Here is a 22746-nt window from a genome sequence, read left to right as displayed (position 1 = left end):
CATCAGATGGCATCAGAAATCAAGCAGAATTAGTTTCAAACAGTGATTGATGGTGAATGTAATGGTAAAGGTCAGCGTTAGGGTAACAGTAAAAGTAAAGGTCAGAGTGAAGGTAACAGTATAGCTAAAGATCAGAGCGAAGGTAACAGTATAGCTAAAGATCAGAGTGAAGGTAACAGTATAGCTAAAGGTCAGAGTGAAGGAAACAGTATAGCTAAAGATCAGAGAGAAGGTAACAGTATAGCTAAAGATCAGGGTGAAAGTAACAGTATAGCTAAAGATCAGAGTGAAGGTAACAGTATAGCTAAAGATCAGGGTGAAAGTAACAGTATAGCTAAAGATCAGAGTGAAGGTAACAGTATAGCTAAAGATCAGAGCGAAGGTAACAGTATAGCTAAAGATCAGAGCGAAGGTAACAGTATAGCTAAAGATCAGGGTGAAAGTAACAGTATAGCTAAAGATCAGAGTGAAGGTAACAGTATATCTAAAGATCAGAGCGAAGGTAACAGTATAGCTAAAGATCAGAGTGAAAGTAACAGTATAGCTAAAGATCAGAGTGAAGGTAAAAGTATAGCTAAAGATCAGAGAGAAGGTAACAGTATATCTAAAGATCAGAGTGAAGGTAACAGTATAGCTAAAGATCAGGGTGAAAGTAACAGTATAGCTAAAGATCAGAGTGAAAGTAACAGTATAGCTAAATATCAGAGCGAAGGTAACAGTATAGCTAAAGGTCAGAGTGAAGGTAACAGTAAAGCTAAAGATCAGAGAGAAGGTAACAGTAAAGCTAAAGATCAGAGAGAAGGTAACAGTATAGCTAAAGATCAGAGAGAAGGTAACAGTATAGCTAAAGATCAGAGAGAAGGTAACAGTATAGCTAAAGATCAGAGCGAAGGTAACAGTATAGCTAAAGATCAGAGCGAAGGTAACAGTGAAGTTGAGGGTCAGAGTAAAGGCAACAGTGAAGATGATGATGGTGAAGCTGAAGATGATAGTGGAGCTGTAGATGTGTACAGGGGTGTGACGATACCAAACCTTCATACCTTCAAATCATAGTTGCTGTTTACACTGCTCAGTAAATTGGGCGTGGTCTGGATGAGACGCATTTATCCGAAAATTTGTTGCCACTTTAGATTAGGTATCAATTTAGCATGACTTAGCATTAACAACAATGATACCTTGTTGTCTTATTAATATTCGTTTATCATTACACCCCTACAGACGATCAGTAAGAGGTAGATTGTAGTGAACATGGTAACAAACGTTTAAATAATGAAGTCACCTGCATCAGTGCTGCTAGTGTTGCTAACAGTATACAGTATATCATAAATACACACACACACACACACACACACACACGTACATACACAGATGTTCACTGCACTTCATATCAATAATTAATATATTTACAAATGGAGACGAGCCAATAATGAGTTATACCGGCAGTCATGATACTGCATAAAGCGTCATGTTAAAAATGTACGTCCTAGGGCAGAGCTTATGGTAAATCAATCCGCCAATCAGATACCAATTATCTAATATCACTGCTAGTGTTTCTTTTCATTACTTTAGCTTGACATAGCCCTGAGCATAATTAAACTATATGCTGTAGTTAGTTTCAGGTAATTAAAACCAAACACTAAATTTGCTAGTATAATAGCTAACAGTAGGCTAACTAGTGACTCACAGATTACAATAACCAGCAGTAAAAAGGCTGTAAAATTATTACTACTAGCCATAATCTCCCATGTTTTTGTCCCGCTTTATGCCTAGTTCACACTACATGATTTTTGCCATGATTTTCGCTCGCGGACTGGTCGCCGCTAGATGGGGCAGCTCGGGAGCAACTCAGTGTTCACTCTGTGATCTAAACTCGGCTCTCAATTGCTATGTGTGAACTACTCAACAACTTGATCCGAGCGGCTCGCCGAGTGCTCGGCGACTGAGGAGAGATATCTAGCATGTTGAATATCTGGATCAGTCGGTTGCGACTGGCAATGAGTGCGGTGAGGGGGATAATATAATTTCTATTAGAATACATCGGCACACATACAAGCTTTACAATATTTGTGAACTTATCGTCCACGCCGAACCATAATACCAACACTGCATTACAAAAAAATATTTATTAACCTCGCTACAGCACAAAACAATCCCTGCTGGTCGCGTAGCCAAATCCACTCGGATTCATTTATTTTCTCTTTGATTTTACGCTGCACATCAGCGCACAAACAACTTAGATCGCTCGCTACTTGTTGACGTGCATTTTTGGACGTGGTATGATTAAACTGCTTAAACTTGTTTTCGTGACAAAACGTAGTTTGGGAGACCAGAGAAGCTCGCCTGTGATTCCAGTTGGTGATAGATGGTGTAGTGTGAAACCCCCTATCGCCGATTAGTCGTGTAGTGTGAAATACACACCGACTTGAAAGACTCCCGATTACGAGAGATCCAGTTGTGTAGTGTGAACTGTACCGCGACCTGACGACTTGGAAAGTCGTGTAGTGTGAACTTGGCATTAGCAGATTTTAGTCACTCTTTTAACTGAACTGGGAAACTCAGTGTTTGCATATCACTTACAGTATATGTTGCTAATAAAAGAAGTATAATTACATTCAGGTGAAGCATTGTCGAGTTTAAAGTATTTTTTCTTACTTACAGTAGTTCATCAGTAGTTAGCATTATGCATTATCACTGTGCTAAAATGTTAGCATTGCTAGCACCATGTCATTGGCTGGATTAAATCTCACGGTTTGACCTTTGATCAATTCAGTTTGTTAATCACACACTCTTTCACACACAGGTTCAGACTGGACGAATAAATACGGCTGTACAGTCACAGTCTTTTCCATCAGCAGTCAGAAAAGTCCGAGTGATGTCGGGATCAGTATGGAGTGAAGCGGTTGTAGCCTCCTCTATACAAACTGGCCTACAGGATAAAAAATAAACACAACAAGAAAGAAAATGCTTACTAGATGTTATGAGCACACAATTATTAGCCCATTAGCACACAATGACACCAGAATGAACCTTTCACATGTCAAATCAGGCTTATGTGCCCAATATTGCTAATAAAATAGTATTTACAAAGGAGAGCAATATTCATCGATGTTCTAAAATGTGAACGCTGTTATAAGTCTCACCATGGTGCCGACTCCATATGTGGTGGTTGGACCGACTGAGTGATGATAGGGATCAGTCGCATATACTCGTCCGTACCTGCAACACACCGTTAAATAAAGTGAAATCTGACTAGTTTTATATGGCTGGACTTGAACTAGATTCAAAGTGTAAAAAAACGTATGAAGGATTTTAACTGAAACGAGGACCAAATTCAGAAATGTATAAGCTAATCTGCATCTCATGAAGGTTAAGCTTACAGTAATGGCAGTGATTGGAGGGGGATATGTTCCAAACCACACTTTTCCATACTAAATAGTTTGTCTTATTAGTGCACCAGAATAAGTACAGATGCTGTCACCGACACTAAAAATACAGTAAAGCTATTTCTAAAAATGTTCTTTTAGGGGTTAGGTTGTTGATTTTTTCCCCCAGATGTCTGATCTTATTAGAGATCATGCTTACTAAACCCAGCTAGCATTTCAGTGAAAGTCTGCCATTAAAATAGATCAGTCATCTTTAAATGCTCTGTATAACAAGTTGTAATTTACAGATATAACTGAGATGATGCTATCATCCCTGCAAATGCTGTTTTCTTTTTTCAAATGTTGCAATAAAACCATCACTTGGTTCAAAATAAACATATGGGCTGATCATATGTAAGTGTAGAAGTAGAGTATGATGAGCAGATATGAGTATTATAGTTAGTCTTTAGTATAATAAAATAAGAGATTATTACCCGTCACTGTAAGCGGCTGTAGCTGCAGCTGAAGGAGACTGAGCCACTCGGTACGCTGCGGGGTATCCTCCCTAATACACACACACACACACACACACACACACACACAAACACACACACATGCATAAACAACTTTATGGTGGTATGATTGGTACACACATTTATTATCTATAATACTTTTGGTAATACCTAACTGGTTATGACTGACTTGAGCTGGTCACTTCTTTGTGTCCATATAAATATAACTAGTCTGTACAGTTGAACACTGAACAGTGGTTTATAAAAAATCTATCTATTTATCAAAATTCTGATGTTAGAACAGTTTAACATCCAAGCAACTGAGGTATCAAGGCCCCCAGGGGGCAACATTGTCAGGCTGGTGGTGGTGGGGTTTTAACCCTTAACTTTTCAAGCATTAGTTCAGTATTTTAACCACAACGCCACCACTGCCCACTGATCATGTAAACACAAACGCAGGAGCTTTTGTTTCTTGCACGGCAGATTCTTGCTCATGGTGATAAAAAGCTTGCTTGACTGTACAGTGTGCTCCACCATCTTTTTATAAAAAGCACAACTTTTTGCCAGTTCTAAGCATCTTGTCAAAGCATTCAGACAGATTTTCCTAGATGACCATTTTTTCCTTTCAAATCTTGAAGAAGATTCTCCATGTTCTTTTTGATGTTCCTTTTACTTGTATGAATGTGTTTTTATGACAGTGTTCTGTAACATGAATATATACTGTTACACTCACATAAACTTCAGTTCCATACAGGCCATCCTGATACACCACCCTACAACACACACAGTAAAAATAATAATAAAAATAATAATAATAATAATAATAATAATTGGTGATAATAGAGAAATAATCTGTTGGTCTGTAAAAGCAGATGAAATTGATACTAACCCTGGATAGGCTGGAACAGCAGTGGGCGTGGCTGCTGCAGCAGCTGAGCGAATTGTATTATACACAGCACGACCACGCCCTCTTAAGGTAGCGCCTCTATAAGCCAAAGCTGCCGTGGGAACAGGATACGGAAAACTGGCAACTATAAAGAGTCAGGTGAGAAATTAATTTGATAAATTCTGCAGAAATATTTACATTCATCACTTTGTGTTCACTCTGTTGCTTTGTGTTTTTGATTCTCAGGATTGTATCTGAGTTCCAGGGTTCAAATCCTCAGCGGTGCTATCAACTGGACAGGCATTTACATAAAAACATGATCTAGGGCTCTAGGTAGTTCAGTGTAAAAGGTACTGAACTAATAATCAATCAAAATCCACCACTGCCAGGTTGTCACTCAAGACCCTCAACCCTTAATGGCTTGTATTTAGTCACAATTGTAGGTCTCTAAGTCTGAGAAGAGGGTGGCCAAAGCCCTACAAAGGAATACGAGCAAACCACACCCACCACAACCCTGATCAGGAAAAAGCAGTGGTAAAACATAAATGAAATGAAATGAACTAATTAGCTTTTCTAAACAGTAAAGGAAGAATAATGGAGTACCGGTGTAGAGTTCAGAAGCGTACATCGCCCCCATCATGGGGTTAATCTTCCATCCTGTAGCTACAGACAAACAGACAAAAATAATTTTGATTAAACAGATTGAATTCTCAGATTTGTATTGAAGGAGGCTGAACAAATTAAATGTATATGAGTGATGATACAGTAAAATGTATGAGTGATGATAAAAAATGCAATTCTGTGTAGGTGGTGATGAGTGTAACATTAACGAACTTACCGTTAACAAGGGGAGTCTGTGGTTTCTTTGTTACCACTCTGGCTGTGGCGTTATTTACCTAATTTAAATAAAATAAAAACACATTTTAAAAATTCACACCAATCTTTAAGAACACACTAAAGTTCTTTGCGAGTTTGTGTTCCAACAGAAAAACAGAACCATGCTAGCTTTTGTACCTCGATTTTTCTCCCTTCTACGATGGTCCCGTTGAGTTTCTCACGAGCTTGATCAGCTTCAGCTGCATTCTCAAATGTCACAAACCCAAAACCCTGTTCAAGAACACAGCACAGATAAACTTAAACAACAATGCTTATAAATGTGTATTTTGCAAGTAAGCATTGCAACATAAGGAGATAAGTATCCACTAACATGCTAAATTTCTAGCTTATTTTGTTTGTTTGTTTATTAGGATTTTTACGTCATGTTTTACACTTTGGTTACATTCATGACAGGAACGGTAGTTACTCATTACATAAGATTCGTCAGTTCACAAGGTTATATCAAACACAGTCATGGACAATTTAGTCTCTCCAGTTCACCTCCCTTGCATGTCTTTGGACTGTGGGGGGAAATCGGAGCACCCGGAGGAAACCCAAGCAGACACTGGGAGAACATGCAAATTCCACACAGAAAGGACCTGGACTGCCCCACCCAGGGATCGAACCCAGGACCTTCTTGATATGAGGCGACAGTGCTACCCACTTAGCCACCGTGCCGCTTTCTAGCTTAGCCAAGAGCTATTTAACATATACAGAGCTATTTAACAGAGCTATTTTACACAGTCGCACCGTTTTCTTTATGCAAGGTTGCCAGCTTTTGATCACAGAAATCTTATCAGTCACATTATTTTGCAGCAGCACAATTTATAACCCATTATTGTTACTGTTTATTACCATTTATAGAAAAGTTGGGACATTTAAAAAATGCAGTAAAAACAATAATCTATGATTTGTGTTACGGTCTGTGGTTCCCGGGTCTGGGATCATGTCCACATGCAGTAAGGTCCACACCTGAGCTTAGTATAAGTGACTTCAAGACCCCCATTTTTTTACAGTTCAAAGATTAATACCCAGAACTGCTTATCTAAACATATTAAAAATGTTTGGTTTCATGGACTTTGTTTGAGGCAAAACAATTTGACCCTAAATGTGGATGTTGACCCCTGCAGCCTTAGCTAACCTGGTTGTATTAGCAGTAAAATCTGAATAAAATGAATTGATGTTAAAGTTTATGAACAAATATTTACTAACCTTTGACCCTCTCTCATTAAAAATGATTTCGACATCCAGAATTGTACCAAATTGCTGAAAGACAAAATGTGAAAGACAAAAAGTGATAGTTTGTACCTAATCGAATATGATTTGCTTGTGATAGGTTATATAAGCTTATAGGCTAGCATTAAGCTAATAATGTGGATATTATATTGACACTAGTAAAAATTCTTTATACAGTTTATTTACCCCAAACATTTGCCTCAGATCCGGGTCACGGAATCTGAAGGGAATATTGGAGACGTGAAGGCGTTTGGGTTGAGCCTTTCCAGACCCATCATCCTCGCCACCACTTCCTGCTCCGCCCACTGTTGCAACAGATACACTCAGTGGCTGTGAGTCAGAGGTCACAGAAGCCAGACCTTCATCCTGAGAACCGGAAGGATTTACAAAGAGAGAAAATTATAAAATAAAAGATGAAATATAAAAACAAAACACAGTAAGATTAAAGGTACATTAAGCATTATGTGTCCTAAAAGTGTTCTTTAAATTATCTGTAAGGTAACAATGTTTAACCCCTGTGTAAGTGTAATAAACTTTTAATTCAGTATTTAATTCTGCATAAAATATATCACTATTAATTAAAATATTACTTGTAGGTAATGGTGTTATTTTTTCAGTCCCACTAAAATTACACTGCTGGTAAATGTGGCTCTCAAGTAGTGCAGCAAAAGAATGTGGAGGTAAAAAGTTCAAGGCCCAGCTATGTTGTGTGATGAACAGATGAAGTTATTCTGGTGTACTGTAGTACGTGGTTTGAGATTTGTAATAAAGCTTGCTATACTGTATGTACAGTAGTGTTACTTAATGTACCTTTAATCATCTTCATGTTCAGATCACCATTTTACATCAGAACTTATGCAGCTACTAGATCAAAATGCATTGCATTTGGGGGGTGGTAACTAAAACAGTACAATAAGGTGAGCATAGAAGCACATGAGCATTCTCCATCCAGTGATGTTCTCAGGCAGAACTCGACCTAGTGTGTGTTTAGTTACAGCTCTCCGAACACATGCCTGTTAGATACAAATGTACTACTATTACCACTATTATTACCACTAATACTCTTAACACCACTAATACTACTAACACTATTATCACTACTAATACTACTAACACTATTATTACCACTAATACTACCACCAACCCTTCTAGTACTAACACCACTAATACTACTAAAACTATTATTACTACTAACACCACTAATACTACGAACACTATTATTACCACTAATACTACTAACACCACTAATACTACTAACACTATTATTACCACTAACCCTTCTAGTACTAACAGCACTAATACTACTGACACTATTATTACCACTAATACTACTAACACTATTATTACCACTAATACTACTAACACCATTAATACTACTAACACTATTATTACCACTAACCCTTCTAGTACTAACAGCACTAATACTACTAACACTATTATTACCACTAATACTACTAACACTATTATTACCACTAATACTACTAACACCATTAATACTACTAACACTATTATTACCACTAATACAGTACTACTAACACCACTAACCCTTCTAGTACTAACAGCACTAACACTATTATTACCACTAATACTACTAACACTATTATTACCACTAATACAGTACTACTAACACCACTAACCCTTCTAGTACTAACAGCACTAACACTATTATTACCACTAATACTACTAACACTATTATTACCACTAATACAGTACTACTAACACCACTAACCCTTCTAGTACTAACAGCACTAACACTATTATTACCACTAATACTACTAACACTATTATTACCACTAATACTACTACCACCACTAACCCTTCTAGTACTAACACCACTAATACTACTAACACCACTAATACTACTAACACTATTATTACCACTAATACTACTAACAGCACTAATACTACTAACAGCACTAACACTACTAACAGCACCAATACTACTAACACTATTATTACCACTAATACTACTAACAGCACTAATACTACTAACAGCACTAACACTACTAACACTTCTATTAGTGCTAAAACTGTTAGTACTACTAACACTTTTACTACTACTAACAGTATTATTACTACTATTAACACTATAATTACTTCTAATAGAAACCTCATTTTCAGTTGGCTCTGTGATTTGTTAATTCTCTTGCATCTTTATTTAACTGATCAAAGTGAAAAGAAAATTTTACCATGTTTTCACCACATAACTTTTATTGTTATTTGTAAATGGAATCAAATTTTGAATTTTAGTCCTGAAACACACTCCAAAAAAGTTGGGAGTGTTATCACTTTTCCTATTGATGATTTGGGAACTGAGGACGTGATTTTAAGTTCATGATGTCAGCACTGGTGTGCTAGCATGTTTTACCGTTGCACCACCAAAGTGCCTAGGTGTACTGCATTTTTTTGATCAGTCGAGTACTGTGTTAAGTGACCATGGTTTTCTGAAGTACTCCAGAGCCCATGTGGCTATATTTATCACAGTACCACGACAGTTTCTCATCTGAGAGCTCAAAGGTCATGCATATTTAACATTGGGTTCTGGCTATATCTCCAGATTCCCTGTATTTTTTCACAATATTATGAACAGTGAATGGTGAAAGAATGATTTTTTTTTCAATCTTGTGCCGAGAAATTTTGAAACTGATAGGTAATTCTTTCTTAAAGTTTGGCACAAACTGATGAGGCACCATCCATCATTGCTTGTAAAGACTGATCCTTCTTTAGATTTTCCTTTTATACCCAATCGTGATTCCCTCACCTGTCACCAATTTAAACACTTTGTAATACAAATAATACTGACACCAGTGATATTACTACACTACTGTTACTAACACTACTAATACTGCTAACACTACTAAACCTACTACCACTGCTAATACTACTAACATCACTAATACAGTTAACCCAAAATACCAAAAATACTTGCAACATTACTATTACTAACACTAGTAATGTTACTAACACTGCAAACACTACCATTACTAATACTATTAATACTTCTAATACTGACTGCAGCTTCAAACTGAAACAACAAAATTCTTTGCAGGAGGTAAAAAAAAATCTTATCAATAAAATAAATATAATAAATAGCCAAACTTAAAGCATGTTTACATCATCAGATAACATCATCATACATCATTATATGGTATTAACATAGAATATTACATCATCACATATTATATGACATCATCATAGATAAAATAGCCCCCATGCAGCTTAGCACTACAGCTAACAGTGCTAACACATCCACATCCAATAACCACACCCAGTTTCCCACAATGCACCACGATGCCGCAGTCTCTGTGTGTTTGTGTAGTTATAATCATTAATTAATTAAAGACATCAGATAAACCGCTGCAGCAAAAAAACTGGAATAACATGGGGTAAAAATATCAGCGCAGTGACAAAGCCGGATCAGATTAGCTGCAACTGGAAAGAAAGGAAGAAGGAAAGAAGGAAGAAAAGAAAGAAATGCAGGAAGTATAAAAGTAACTGTGCCGCAATGTAGCTAATGAGGTTAAAGTTCATTTCCCACAATTCCATGTAAAAAGGCAGATATTAATAAGGGGTAAAAAGTTTCATCATCATCATCAGACTGGGCACACAATCAGAGCAGGGGTCTCTTGGGGGTATAAAAGTGCCCATGTGGGTTGGGGTGGGGGGCGGGGTTTAGAGTGCTTATGATGTCACGATGCAAAGGTGTGAACCTGAATGAAATCGGAGGGAGGAGAGGCTTGTCCACCCTCACACCTGGACTGTGAAACTCTGGCGCTCCCTAGTGGTGAGATATATATCATTTTAGTACTGTTCCCAGCTACTCATCAAATATTCATCCATATAACACAGTCTAACACATCTAACACATTTTTGTGTGATTATAAAAGCTTTGTAATCAAACAGAAACACCCAAATTCAGTACGCCATATTAACAGTGAGAATAAAACGTCAGTAAAAAAGAAGAAAGTCACAATATAAAATAATTTAGGAAGACAAACTTGAATTAAAGGCATTCACAACAGGGGCAAATACATTTTCCACACCACCCTATATGAGACGTGTGTGTGTCAGCTGGTATACCATCTATGGTCAGGGTTAAGAACTGGGTTAGGAATGTGTGATATGTATAGTCAGCCTCACACACACACTCATGTGGCTGCCTTATTTATGGTGGTATGACAAAGTAATATAACCTAATAGGTGGTTGCAGCACCTTTATCAGCACTGACTGTAAATAAACACTTTCTATAATGTCATCTAAATCTTTCACGTTACTGTGCAGGAATTTACCTTCATTCTGTTATCAAATCAGTTCGCTCTTACCGTGGTATTAGCTGGTAAAGACTCTGCCCCCTCATGCTGTGCACTTGGATACACTAGTAGCTGATGGTGCTCGGGGTAATCAGAGCTGGAGTGGGCGGAGCTAAAATCTAAAGGTGGGAGTCTGGTAGCAGGTGTGAGTGGGGCTTGTCCTGGTGGTGGGTATGAAGGAGGTGCAGCATAAACCTGAGGGAGGACCGGATCACCACTGCCTGGCCCTGCTTCCTGGGCAGGAGCACCCTATAGAGGAAGAGATTATTATAATATTATTTAAAGATTATGAAGAGTTATTATACAGTAGACCTTTGAGTTACGAACCGTTTACCATACAAACATTTTGGGTTACGAGCGATTTTTTTTTCAAATTAACGTACGAACAAATTTCAGATTACGAACCGAAATTCGTGAAACACGTGACGTAACGAACAAGTTGACTCCAACCGTCTCTCTCTCTCTCTCTCTCTCTCTATATATATATATATATATGTATATATATATATATATATATATATACAGTGAGCAAACAGGTGCAGAGAAAGCGTAGTGTTGAGAAAATGAAAAAATCTATTACATTTGTTTTTGTATAATTACTCCTGCCAGTAGCTGTCACTGTGTATCGGACAGTGGGGACAGTGAGTAAGAGAGAAGAAGGAAGTCGAGTTAAGTATTCTTTCTTTGGTGCAATTACACCTACAAAATACAACACTACTGAAATAAAGAAGGAAATAATAGAGAAATATGAGAGTTGTTGTTTCTGCTAGATACATTTTATAAAAAAAGAAGGAAATGTATTATGGTGTATGGTACAGCACACGTACTGTACTGAAATGTGATGTGTATTTTTTTTATGTACAGTACTATTGTGTATTGTTGTTTATTATTGTTTATTACATTAATGTCTATTCTATCATTTAATATTTAGGGGAAAATATACTTGTATTTATAACAAAAAAGACCATTTAAGACATTAGAAAGGTTAGGTAAGGGGGTGGTTTAGGAGGTCTGGTACGGATTAATTCTATTTACATGATTTCTTATGGGAAAAGTAGGTTTAACTAACAAACATTTTGACTTAAGAACAGCCCTTCGGAACCAATTGAATTCATAAGTCAAGGGTCTACAGTAATTCACTAATTAAAGTTTATCATTTCATTTTCATCAACCAAATTATCCTGGTCCAGGGCACACTGGGTGCAAAGCAGAAACACCCTGAACAAAGCTTTAACCATCCAACCCACAGACATAGCCAATCATGTCTGTGTAGATGCTCGACCAAACGATAATACAATTAGTTGGCTAACATGTTTTGCACCACCCAAATACTATTGTCAGTATATAATACTGTACTTTAATATTTCTTTCTCTTTATTTGTGAAAAAAACAAATGTTATTACACAGATGAAATCAAAAACCCTAAAAATGTAACTTTAAATAAAACCGTACTCAAAACTTGAACCCAGATGATTTTAAACTTATGATACATGACCCAAATGTCATCGGACATAACCCTGCATCATCTTATATCTAATAAATTAAAACTGCAACCAAGGATCTAAACACAACAATATCTAAATCAACAAAGAAAACAGAACATGCATTATGAACCCCAAACTAGCCAAAAAAAACCTCAGACAATGCCAACTGCAAAAAAAAAACTCAATAGTGACCTCAATTAAACTTTCATTTTAACACATGAGATAAAAAAAGAAAAAGACAAACTTACCATTTCAGCTCATTTTCTCTTCTAGCCCAACATCACTACAAACACTAGCATGCTTTATTCCCTTCAAAAACCACACCCACCATAACCCCCCACACACAAATCCACAAATCACAGCACAGCACACTCCATATGCTCCTGTCAATCAACCACCTGTTTCCTCCCACCTGTCCCATCCTGTCCATCCTAGAGACACTGAACAGAAAGTGTCTGTGTATGTGTGTGTGTGTGTGTGTGTGTGTGTTGATAAGAGGTTGCTGATAATAAGCCCAAAATAAACACACTATCACTGTTCCCACTGACTCCTGGTACTCATTTAGAAAACCAGCAGGGTTTTAGTTATTCAGACTGGTTTAGGTTTAGTCTTTTTTCTGAATTTATATAGATTTTAGTCGTGGTCTAGCTCTGATCTTGTTTGGTATTGTATTGTGGCCAAAAAAGTAAAGCAAAACCACTAAGGACCCAGAGGAGGGTTTGGCTGATGCTTTCACTTTTTTTTTGCAACCTTATTAAGTCCCTGTCTGAAGTATCCAAAACAACATCTAGATCAGCCAAAGGTATTTTAGAAACAAGTTCAGTAAGTAAAAAGAACACCTTGCTAACTTTTTAACTGATACTTTGAACTTGAGTGGCAGCCAGTGGCACAGGAAACATTGTACTAGTGGATGGGAGAGTTAATACCACGAAATATCTGCAACTCTGGAGGCTAAAGCTTCTACAACAGGACAATGTTTCAAATCTTTCAAAAATGTTTCACAACTTTCAAAACACCTACAGAGGCACAATGAATCTGTCCAGTGTTCTCAGCTGGTGTGAGTGAGTGAGTGAATCAATGAATGAATGAGTGAATGAATGAATAAAAATTGCACATGCACACTTTTAATAGTGTGGGTCTTGATTCATTTTCTGTCGGTATTCCTCTTCAGCTGTTAGTGAGGGTGTTAAACACAGACAAATAAGAAACCCTCTCCCCACAAACACAAAAACAACCACTAACACCAAAACCATCAGCACCAAAACATCAACACCACAACACTAACACCAACATCACAACCCCAACACCACCACTAACACCAGAACACCAACACCACAACAAAACAACCACAACTAACACCAGAACACCAACACCACAACAAAACAACCACTAACACCAAAACCATCAGCACCAAAACATCAAACTTCAACACCACAACACAAAACAAACACTAACACCACAACCCCAACACCAAAACCACCACTAACACCATCACAAACACACAACTAATATCAACACTACAACACCACCAATAACATTAACACAAAAACACAAAAACCACCACCAACACAGAAATAACCACTAACACCACCTCAACACCAAAACCGCTAACACCTACATTACATCTACCAATAAGACCAACATTACACACCCCAACACCAAAGACCCAATACCACTAAAACCAGCAGCAAAACCACCACTAACACCAAAACTACTAACACCTACATTACAACCACCAATAACCCCAACATCACTCACCCCAAAAACACTAACAACCCACAACCAAGCACCACCAACATGGTCACATCATCACACTAAAACATAGTTTACTTCTCTGACACTCTGTTTTCAACTGTTCCCATTCCAATATTGATATAAATAAATTGTACAATAATTCTGTGTGTGTAGATGTGTTTGTTAGTGGGTGGGTGGGTGTTAATCTGCAGTGATAGGTACAGACTAAAAATACAGACAGCAGAGAACCACCTTGGTTTTTCTCAGTGACAAATATACCAACAGGACTCCGCGTCCTTAATCAACACCCTACCATATCCATTCCTCACCCCACACCCCTCATTCAGCACCACTCACCCCATACCCAACATCGCACTCCCCTCACCCTTCATCACACATGTCTCACCCCTTACACCACAATTACAATCAAATAATTTTCTAAATTTATTTACTGAAATGTAAAAAAATATTAAATATCGTCACCTTCCTAAAATAATGGCCTAAGTCATTTTTGGACCAAAATGATATTTTTGCCTAAATCACCTCCTCACCATGCTGTCCACCTCTGGTAAAATCGCCTATGTCCTTAGTTTAACAGATCATGTGATTCTACCCCTGTAATAAAATGGCCTATGTCAAGAGTGTGACTTGGGCTATTTTATTTTGCCTAAGTCAAAAGACAATATGACTTAGGCAATTTTAGATGCTTTTTTAAAATGGCAGCTGCTCTAAACAGAACAAAACTCTACCCAGCCCATGAAGTTATTTCCATTGTGTTCAGTTTTTTGTGTTTCCTGAAAAACCTGAAAAAATGACTTAGGCCATTATTTTAGGAAGGTGACGATATGTACAATCCAAACCCACTGCTTATTCCATTAATATTATTACAGTTGGGACATGATGTACAATGCTTATAAAACAGAAAGCATAGATATGTAAAGTCTCTGTATAAAATCTGTATTAAATTAAAACATTAAAGGACAATATTCAATGTTTATAAACTGAATTGTTTTTTTATAAACATACACTCATATACACTCATTCTAAAGTTACTGAATGCAACACATTACATCTGGCACAGTTTCATCTTTTCCACTTTGTTTCATCTTATTTCATCGTAACAACACTTAATGGTTTGTGGACTGAAGACACCAGGTTGTAGGAAAGTGGCACCAGTTTTAGAATAAGTGTATTTTTACAGAAAACTGAGGTTAAAGGTAAAATATCACAGTTTTGTTTTAATACACATCTCTGCTTTTTCTTTTTCTTTGTATTTCATCCTGTACCACTTTTCAGAAAGAAGCTCAGCTTCACCTTCATTGAGATATTGTTAAAGAGATAAAACTGCTGTGATTTGTGAAGATTATCTAAAGATTTTACTTTGAGTTTACTTACAATTTTAATATATTTATTGAAATACTGTTTTATCTTTAATTCCACTTTTTATTCTGCAATTTTGTAATTTTAATGATTTCTGGAACTGTTCTTTTTCTGTGACTGAATAATTGAAAGTTAGTAAAACAATTTAGCCTTTAAGCCCATAGTGATGTAAAGCTCGAATGACATCCAGTCATAAACAATCAGCTCTGCACCAAGTTAAGCATTTCTTTACCATTGTTATGTAAAATTGATGGCATTTATTGTATCCGTAATAGTTATTGTATCTGTAAAAGTTTTTAAGAACACAAACACAAATGTAATTTAATTTAAATATATATATATATATATATTCATTATGATGAAATCCACTGGGTTTTTTTTTGTTGAAAATACCAAAATTCTTTGTAATCATATACAGAAGGTTTCTAAAGATCAGAGCCTGTTACAGTGTTTACTATAATCAACCAATTTACTTTATTAATTTATGTAAGAGAGAGAGATAATACTGTATGCTTTTGTAAGTATTTATGTATGTTAAATAATGTTTTGTTAGTCATTTTTGTTTTAAACTTTTTACACTGATTTTTAGTATTAAAAATATGAATATTTTCCACATTATTGCTTTAGGAACACTATATAATCACAGTAAAAGGAATCAAATTAACAATAACATATTTTGTACTGAACTAAAGTATATAAAAATCATTAATAATTAATCCCTTTGGGGTATTACCTGCACCAGGCTGGGGTAGCAGGAGGCCTGTGGGTAGATGGGCAGTCCGTAAGGCTGCAGGATGACAGTAGGAGAGGACAACATGGTGCATAACCAGCAAGAGAAACTACTAACAAATTAAAAAAGATCACATAAAAAAAAACTGATTAAAAAGAAGCCAGCTGAGGTAAAAGTCCAAAAGTCTGGAGCAAATGAAGATGGTCCCAAAAAGGAAGAAGTTTCTGAAAGAAAGAAAAAAAATAAAAGAAATAAATAAAAAGAAGAGCAAGAAAACGCAGTGTGTTAACACTACAGATTCATCACTGTGTGTGTGTGCGTGTGTGTGATGGACAGTAACACATGCTCAGAGTCATGTTACACTTACGTTATAAATAAACACCCCCACTTGTGTTTCACACATACACACACACACACACACACACACACCTCTACACACATTTAAAAAACTTGTTTCTTGTTGTATTTGAATGTAAATAAATCTGTTTTACTACTTATTCTCATTCATTTAATCTAACCACCTCATCCTGATTAGGGATGTTGGGTCCATTTCAGAAACAGAAATGTATCTTGCTCTGACACTCGTTCATAACAGGACTTCACACTTTTACCCACACCTAAGAGTAATTCAGACCAGCTAATTTACATAGTTCATGTTTTTGGGAGGTGGGATGAAACCACAAAATCACTGCTATTGTGCTAAATATGGTCCCCCATAATGTCCAGTTCTTTACTATGCCCTTGTTTACATCAGTTGCAGAGACCTTCCATATTTAAAAAGGAAATGTAATCAAACAAAATAGATAAATCTGTACAATGGATAGTAATAGCTCAGTGGTTAAGGTCCTGGACTAGTAAACAGAAGGTTGCCGGTTCAAGCCCCGCCACCACCAAGTTGCCACTGTTGGGTCCCTGAGCAAGGCCCTTAACCCTCAATTGCTCATTGTGTAAGTCGCTTTGGATAAAAGCGTCTGCTAAATGCTGAAAATGTAAATGTAAATGGATAGATCTTAATAAAAAATACATTATATAATATAAATATTTACATTATGCAATGAGGCCTCTGTCGCCTCACAGCAAAAAGGTCCTGGGTTCGAGGTCCGGGTCCTGGTCGTTTCTGTGTGGAATTTGCATGTTCTCCCTGTGTTTGTGTGGGTTTACTCCGGGTGCTCCGGTGTTCTCCCACAGTACAAAGACGTGCAAGTGAGGTGAATTGTAGATACAAAATTGTCCATGACTGTGTTCGATGTAACCTTGTGAACTGATTAATTTTGTGTAATAAGTAACTACCGTTTCCTGTCATGAATGTAACCAAAGTGTAAAACATGACATTAAAATCCTAATAAACAAACAAACATGTGATGAGCTGTTACGTAAAGTTTCTACTCTAAGAGTATGTATGACAGCAGACTTTCAGCTCATTCCTTAATAATCAGACTAAAACTAACTAATAGTATAAAAACATAAAACCGCTTTTTATCTACATGCTACAGTAACACCATCAACGAATCCAATGAACTGTAAGCATCAAACAAAACTGAGTAGAAATGTATTAACACTCTTTGAAATTCTTTTTCTTTTTAGTTTTTCTTTTCTTTTTTTATATCATTACACCAATTATATGGAATTAATATAATAATGCTTTTTGCTCATTTTAATACATAAAATGATTATTTTATTATCATGCATATGTTTCAGGCAATTTAAAAATTCTAGGAACATTAAGAACATTTAATAAATATTACTGAGCGTAGTTTGTGTGGCTGATCAATTAATACATTATAAAACAACAAATGTTTAATTATTTACAGTAGATAAAACAACTATTCAAATACAATTAAATGTTAAAACAACTAATTTACTTTCACTGATGTTTTAAAAATCACAGAGCTTCATTCACTCACCCTAGGGTAGGGTCACCCTAGTTAGAGTAACCAAACCACTTTCTGCATGTTTTTGAAAACTGAAAGACAGTGACCAGAGATCGAACACAGGTCCATAGATCACAGTGCTGTGCGGCACTCATTCCAGCTGTGCCATGTGCTGTGTGTTTCTTCATGTTTTTAAATATTAATTACAGCATTTTGTTTTGGCGAGCTGTAAGCATTTTAGCCTAAGTATCACAATGGCACAGATAATAAGTGGGTGCAGCACAGCAACATGGGGCCTGAGAACCTGCGTTTAATTCTTTGGTCACTGTGAGAAATCTGCTTGTACTACTTGAGTGTTTTATCCTCTGGGTTGTCTGGTTTTCTGCTACATACTAAAAAGATTCAGAAGGTGGATTGGCTGTACTACGTTGCCCGTTGAGGGTTTGCTCCTGTCTTGCTTCTAGTGTTTGTCAAAGAACTAATGAATAAATAAAAAAATAAATAAAAAAATAAAAAAATAAATAAAAAAATAAATAAATAAAAAAAAAATTAAAAAAAATAAAAAAATAAATAAATAAATAAATAAATAAATAAATAAATAAATAAATAAATAAATAAAGTAATTAAGTAAGTAAGTAAGTAAGTAAGTAAGTAATGAAGATTTGCCCTCTGATAAAATGTTTGAATATTCTTGACGTACCCAACGTTTTATGGTGCGTCGTCATTTCCACACGTGAGGAATTCTGGGTAATGTAGTTATTGTTCTTTCTATATAAAGGCTGCAGTCACTTCCGTTCCCTCTTTTTCATTTCGGCCCTGAGGAGGTTAGGTACGGATACATTATCTTCATTGTTCTTGTTCTTTTACTGACTACTAGCGTCTAAACAGGGTTCAAATTCTGAAGTTGTACGCGCTTTAGTACATTTATCGCGAAGTATTTTGGTAATTATTTGATGTTTTGTTTAAATACCGAGTATAAATGACGCCGCAACGCTTCGTCCATTAGAGCTGCTCGAATGCTAACCAGTTAGCTTCGTATAGGCACGCGCCATGTCTCAGCACGTGGTTCGAAGAAAATGTTCAAATATTATATATAATCGTTTAATTTAAGCGTTTATTGTTTATTTACTGCGTTAAATTTAAATTTGTGTCGGTAAATTAAGTTTACGGAGAAGCACGTGGAGTTTATGTAGAAAGTGTCATAATGTTACGTACAACCATTTTAGCTCTCCTAACCGTTTTATTTTTATGTTTAGAATCAGACATCAAACTTAGTATTCATATATGTGTATAGACAAATAATAGTGTTATGTCTAGAATTTTCACATGCAATTAACAAAAATTGCAGTAGCATAATCAATAAGTGTAATACACACTGTAAGGATAGAGTAATATTGAATCAGCAGAATGTAATTGACCCCCTAGTTTACGAGACTAAAAAATAAATGTAACGTTTACGGTAAGTAAAAGTGAATGTCCAGGTTAATAGTTGATGCAAATTATGAGTTATGGCACATGCATGGTTTTATTTTTCTACTCTGGAAAATTAAGGTAATTGAAAGGGAATTTGACTTAAGGTGTCTTAGATGTTAGTTGCATAAACTAAGTATAAGGTAACCCCATTAACTTTATGGACCATTGTGTTTATAGAGATGGTGTCGTGTGTTTTTTGTAATGCACTTGTTTGGATTTTTGCCTCTGGGTCGATGATTTAAAGTAAGACTTTCAGATTGTCTGTGGTGTCACGAATTCCTCGTCAATGAGACCTCAGAGCAAAATGTCCAAATGCACCGGCACCATAACATAATCAGCCAAGACTTTCATTTTTAATCCATGTAAAAGATTTTAGATATGGTGCAATCACTAAACTTTTCATATACAGTAGGTCTTTTTTTTAGTATTTCTAGTTGGACTATTTAAAATAAGTTTGAGTACAAATTTAAGGTTCTGGGTTTGATCCCCTGGTGGAGACAAAATTGTCTTTGACTGTGTGACACTACACTTGTGAACTGATGAATCTTGTGTAATGAGTAACTATTCACGAATGTAACCAAAGTGTGGAAAATGATGTGGACAATCCTGATAAATAAATTTAAGCATTCATTTTTACAGCATTAATACCATGTAATATTTTTTCTTCTCAAGTGAGGATAAGCCACCATGCCGGTTGCCCGTACTTGGGTGTGCAGTAAGACGTACGTCACACCACGTCGTCCCTTTGAGAAATCCCGTCTCGACCAGGAGCTTAAGCTCATTGGTAAGGATAATCGACTACCAATAAGTGATTGGGTTTTTTAAGTGCTTATTGGCGGTTGTATAAATTATGTTGGTGTGTTTCAGGCGAGTATGGACTGAGGAACAAGCGTGAGGTCTGGAGAGTCAAGTTCACTCTGGCTAAGATCCGTAAAGCTGCCAGAGAACTGCTCACGTTGGACGAGAAAGATCCCAAACGTCTCTTCGAGGGTGAGGCACTCTTAATGCTTTTAGTACTGTTGAGATTGGACTACTGTCAATGGTACATTTAGTAATTATTTTGTTCCCTTGTGTGTGCAGGTAATGCCTTGCTGAGGCGTCTGGTGCGTATTGGTGTTCTAGATGAGGGCAAGATGAAGCTGGATTACATCCTGGGTCTGAAGGTGGAGGATTTCTTGGAGCGCAGGTTGCAGACACAGGTGTTCAAACTGGGTCTGGCCAAGAGCATCCACCATGCTCGTGTTCTCATCCGCCAGAGGCACATTCGGTAGGTTTTGTAATGGTGGCTAGAGAGGACATGACATGTGTTGTGTTTAGGGATGCAGATTTTGTTGCTCGTGTAGTTTGTGCATGCTGCAGGTCTACTTTTTATATTAAGGCTGTGCTTCCTGTTCCGTTAGCCCTCGCTGAGCGTGTGATATTTCAGCAAGGTCAATTCGGCATTGAGCCGTATACCTTTGCCCGTGTTGTTGTGTGTGCCGAGCCCTGGGCTGGCTGTGCTGACTGGAGCCGATGACGCACCACAGGTAACACCGGTGTTCAAAAATCCACTCCTTGCTCTCTTGGCCGATGATTTAAACAAACACTGTCAGACTGTCTGTGGTGTCAAGAATTCCTCGTCAATGAGGCCTTGGAGAGCAGTTACCCAAGTAGTTTTACCTCTAAAATGAACCTCTGTGATGAACAGAACTGCCTATGTAAACCAATCAGACGACTGTGCAAACCACACTGCGGATTGGAAATGACTGATTCCAAATCATGTATAGCTGCATCAGCAATTCCTTTACTCGGGCGGAGTGTAACTAAGGGTATCTTAGTTTAAGTTTGTAAACTTAAGGAATGCATCTCATTTGGCACTAACAACCAGTTACGCCATTAAAATGCGTATAAATGTTAACTTGTGTTAATTCATCAGTGTAAAACAACCCTATGATTTAAGTTCAGTTTTTAAATAACTCTTGGTCTTGGCTCTTTTTTTGGAATTTGGTCAATAAAGATGCGAGCTTTGTACATGAATTAGTACTTTGACAGTCTTCTAGCGATATCCTTTAAGAAATCAAACTTCTACTGCAAAAAGATATCTAGAATTTAGAATTCTGTTATTTTATTTTACAATGTTGGTCCATTTTGGAATTAGATTTAATATTCAGAGTTCAGAAAATTAATTATGAATATAATATGAATACAATTACAAAATGTTAGCGGTAGCTGTTGGTTTAGGTGCAAGACTTTACACCTGCAGTTACTCATGAAGCTTAAATATGTAAGTTCATTTATTAAAGTTTAAAGCTAAATGATCACCCTAATGTTTCAATATGTTGAATCACTTGTTTGGAAACTCATTCCTGCTATTTTTTCTCAGTGTGCGTAAACAGGTGGTGAACATCCCATCTTTCGTGGTGCGTCTGGACAGTCAGAAGCACATCGACTTCTCTCTGCGCTCTCCGTACGGAGGTGGACGTCCTGGCCGTGTCAAGAGAAAGAATGCCAAGAAGGGACAGGGTGGAGCTGCAGGAGCAGATGACGAGGAGGAGGATTAAGCTGGATGATTACCAAGAGAAAGATGGTTCTTCAGATCCAAGCTTTTTCAATAAAAATGATCAAATCTGAGCACATGGTGGTGGCTGGATTATTTTATGTCATGTCTTATATAGTACGATTCACTTAAATCAGAAACTTTGACTTTGAGGTACACTTAAAGCACTGTTTAGGGTGAATGTAACACTACACTTCTGATAATAAGGGGATTCATGTAACCCACCTCTTTACTAAGCACTTAAGCTGACTTGTACTTACTAACACACTTACTAACAAAAACAAAAAAAACTTTGGTTCTAACAGGGTTTTTGCAGATGTGTTCTTGGACTTGTTGACCTAAACTAGAGTAATAA

At 36.8% G+C, this 22746-nt stretch overlaps 2 protein-coding genes across 3 annotated transcripts; one reads left to right on the top strand and one right to left on the bottom strand.

Moving 5' to 3' along the window:
* Window positions 1–2619: 2619 nt before the first annotated feature.
* On the bottom strand, window positions 2620–16598 carry rbfox1l (RNA binding fox-1 homolog 1, like). The gene is made up of 12 exons (XM_062991800.1): window positions 16515–16598; window positions 11196–11432; window positions 7059–7238; window positions 6849–6902; window positions 5775–5867; window positions 5599–5656; window positions 5364–5423; window positions 4764–4905; window positions 4608–4647; window positions 3857–3927; window positions 3141–3216; window positions 2620–2926 (listed from the first exon to the last, which is right to left on the bottom strand). The coding sequence occupies exons 1-12, from the start codon at window positions 16596–16598 to the stop codon at window positions 2882–2884; spliced, it is 1140 nt and encodes a 379-aa protein (XP_062847870.1). The 3' UTR covers window positions 2620–2881.
* Window positions 16599–19148: 2550 nt separating this feature from the next.
* On the top strand, window positions 19149–22465 carry rps9 (ribosomal protein S9). 2 transcript variants are annotated; one of them, XR_010011344.1, is made up of 6 exons: window positions 19149–19211; window positions 20528–20639; window positions 20723–20845; window positions 20936–21122; window positions 21256–21381; window positions 22218–22383. XR_010011344.1 is itself a non-coding variant. In XM_062992587.1 (5 exons), the coding sequence occupies exons 2-5, from the start codon at window positions 20543–20545 to the stop codon at window positions 22393–22395; spliced, it is 585 nt and encodes a 194-aa protein (XP_062848657.1). In that variant the 5' UTR covers window positions 19163–19211; window positions 20528–20542; the 3' UTR covers window positions 22396–22465. The 2 variants fall into 2 exon arrangements, 1 of the variants encoding a protein (XP_062848657.1); XM_062992587.1 differs by lacking the exon at window positions 21256–21381 and having other exon boundaries at window positions 19163–19211; window positions 22218–22465.
* The last annotated feature ends 281 nt before the right edge of the window (window positions 22466–22746 follow it).

This window comes from Trichomycterus rosablanca, chromosome 3 (assembly GCF_030014385.1).
Source record: "Trichomycterus rosablanca isolate fTriRos1 chromosome 3, fTriRos1.hap1, whole genome shotgun sequence".
In the NCBI taxonomy this organism is placed as follows: domain Eukaryota; kingdom Metazoa; phylum Chordata; class Actinopteri; order Siluriformes; family Trichomycteridae; genus Trichomycterus; species Trichomycterus rosablanca.
Note: the sequence above shows the minus strand (reverse complement) of the source record. Positions and strands in the feature narration are given on the sequence as shown.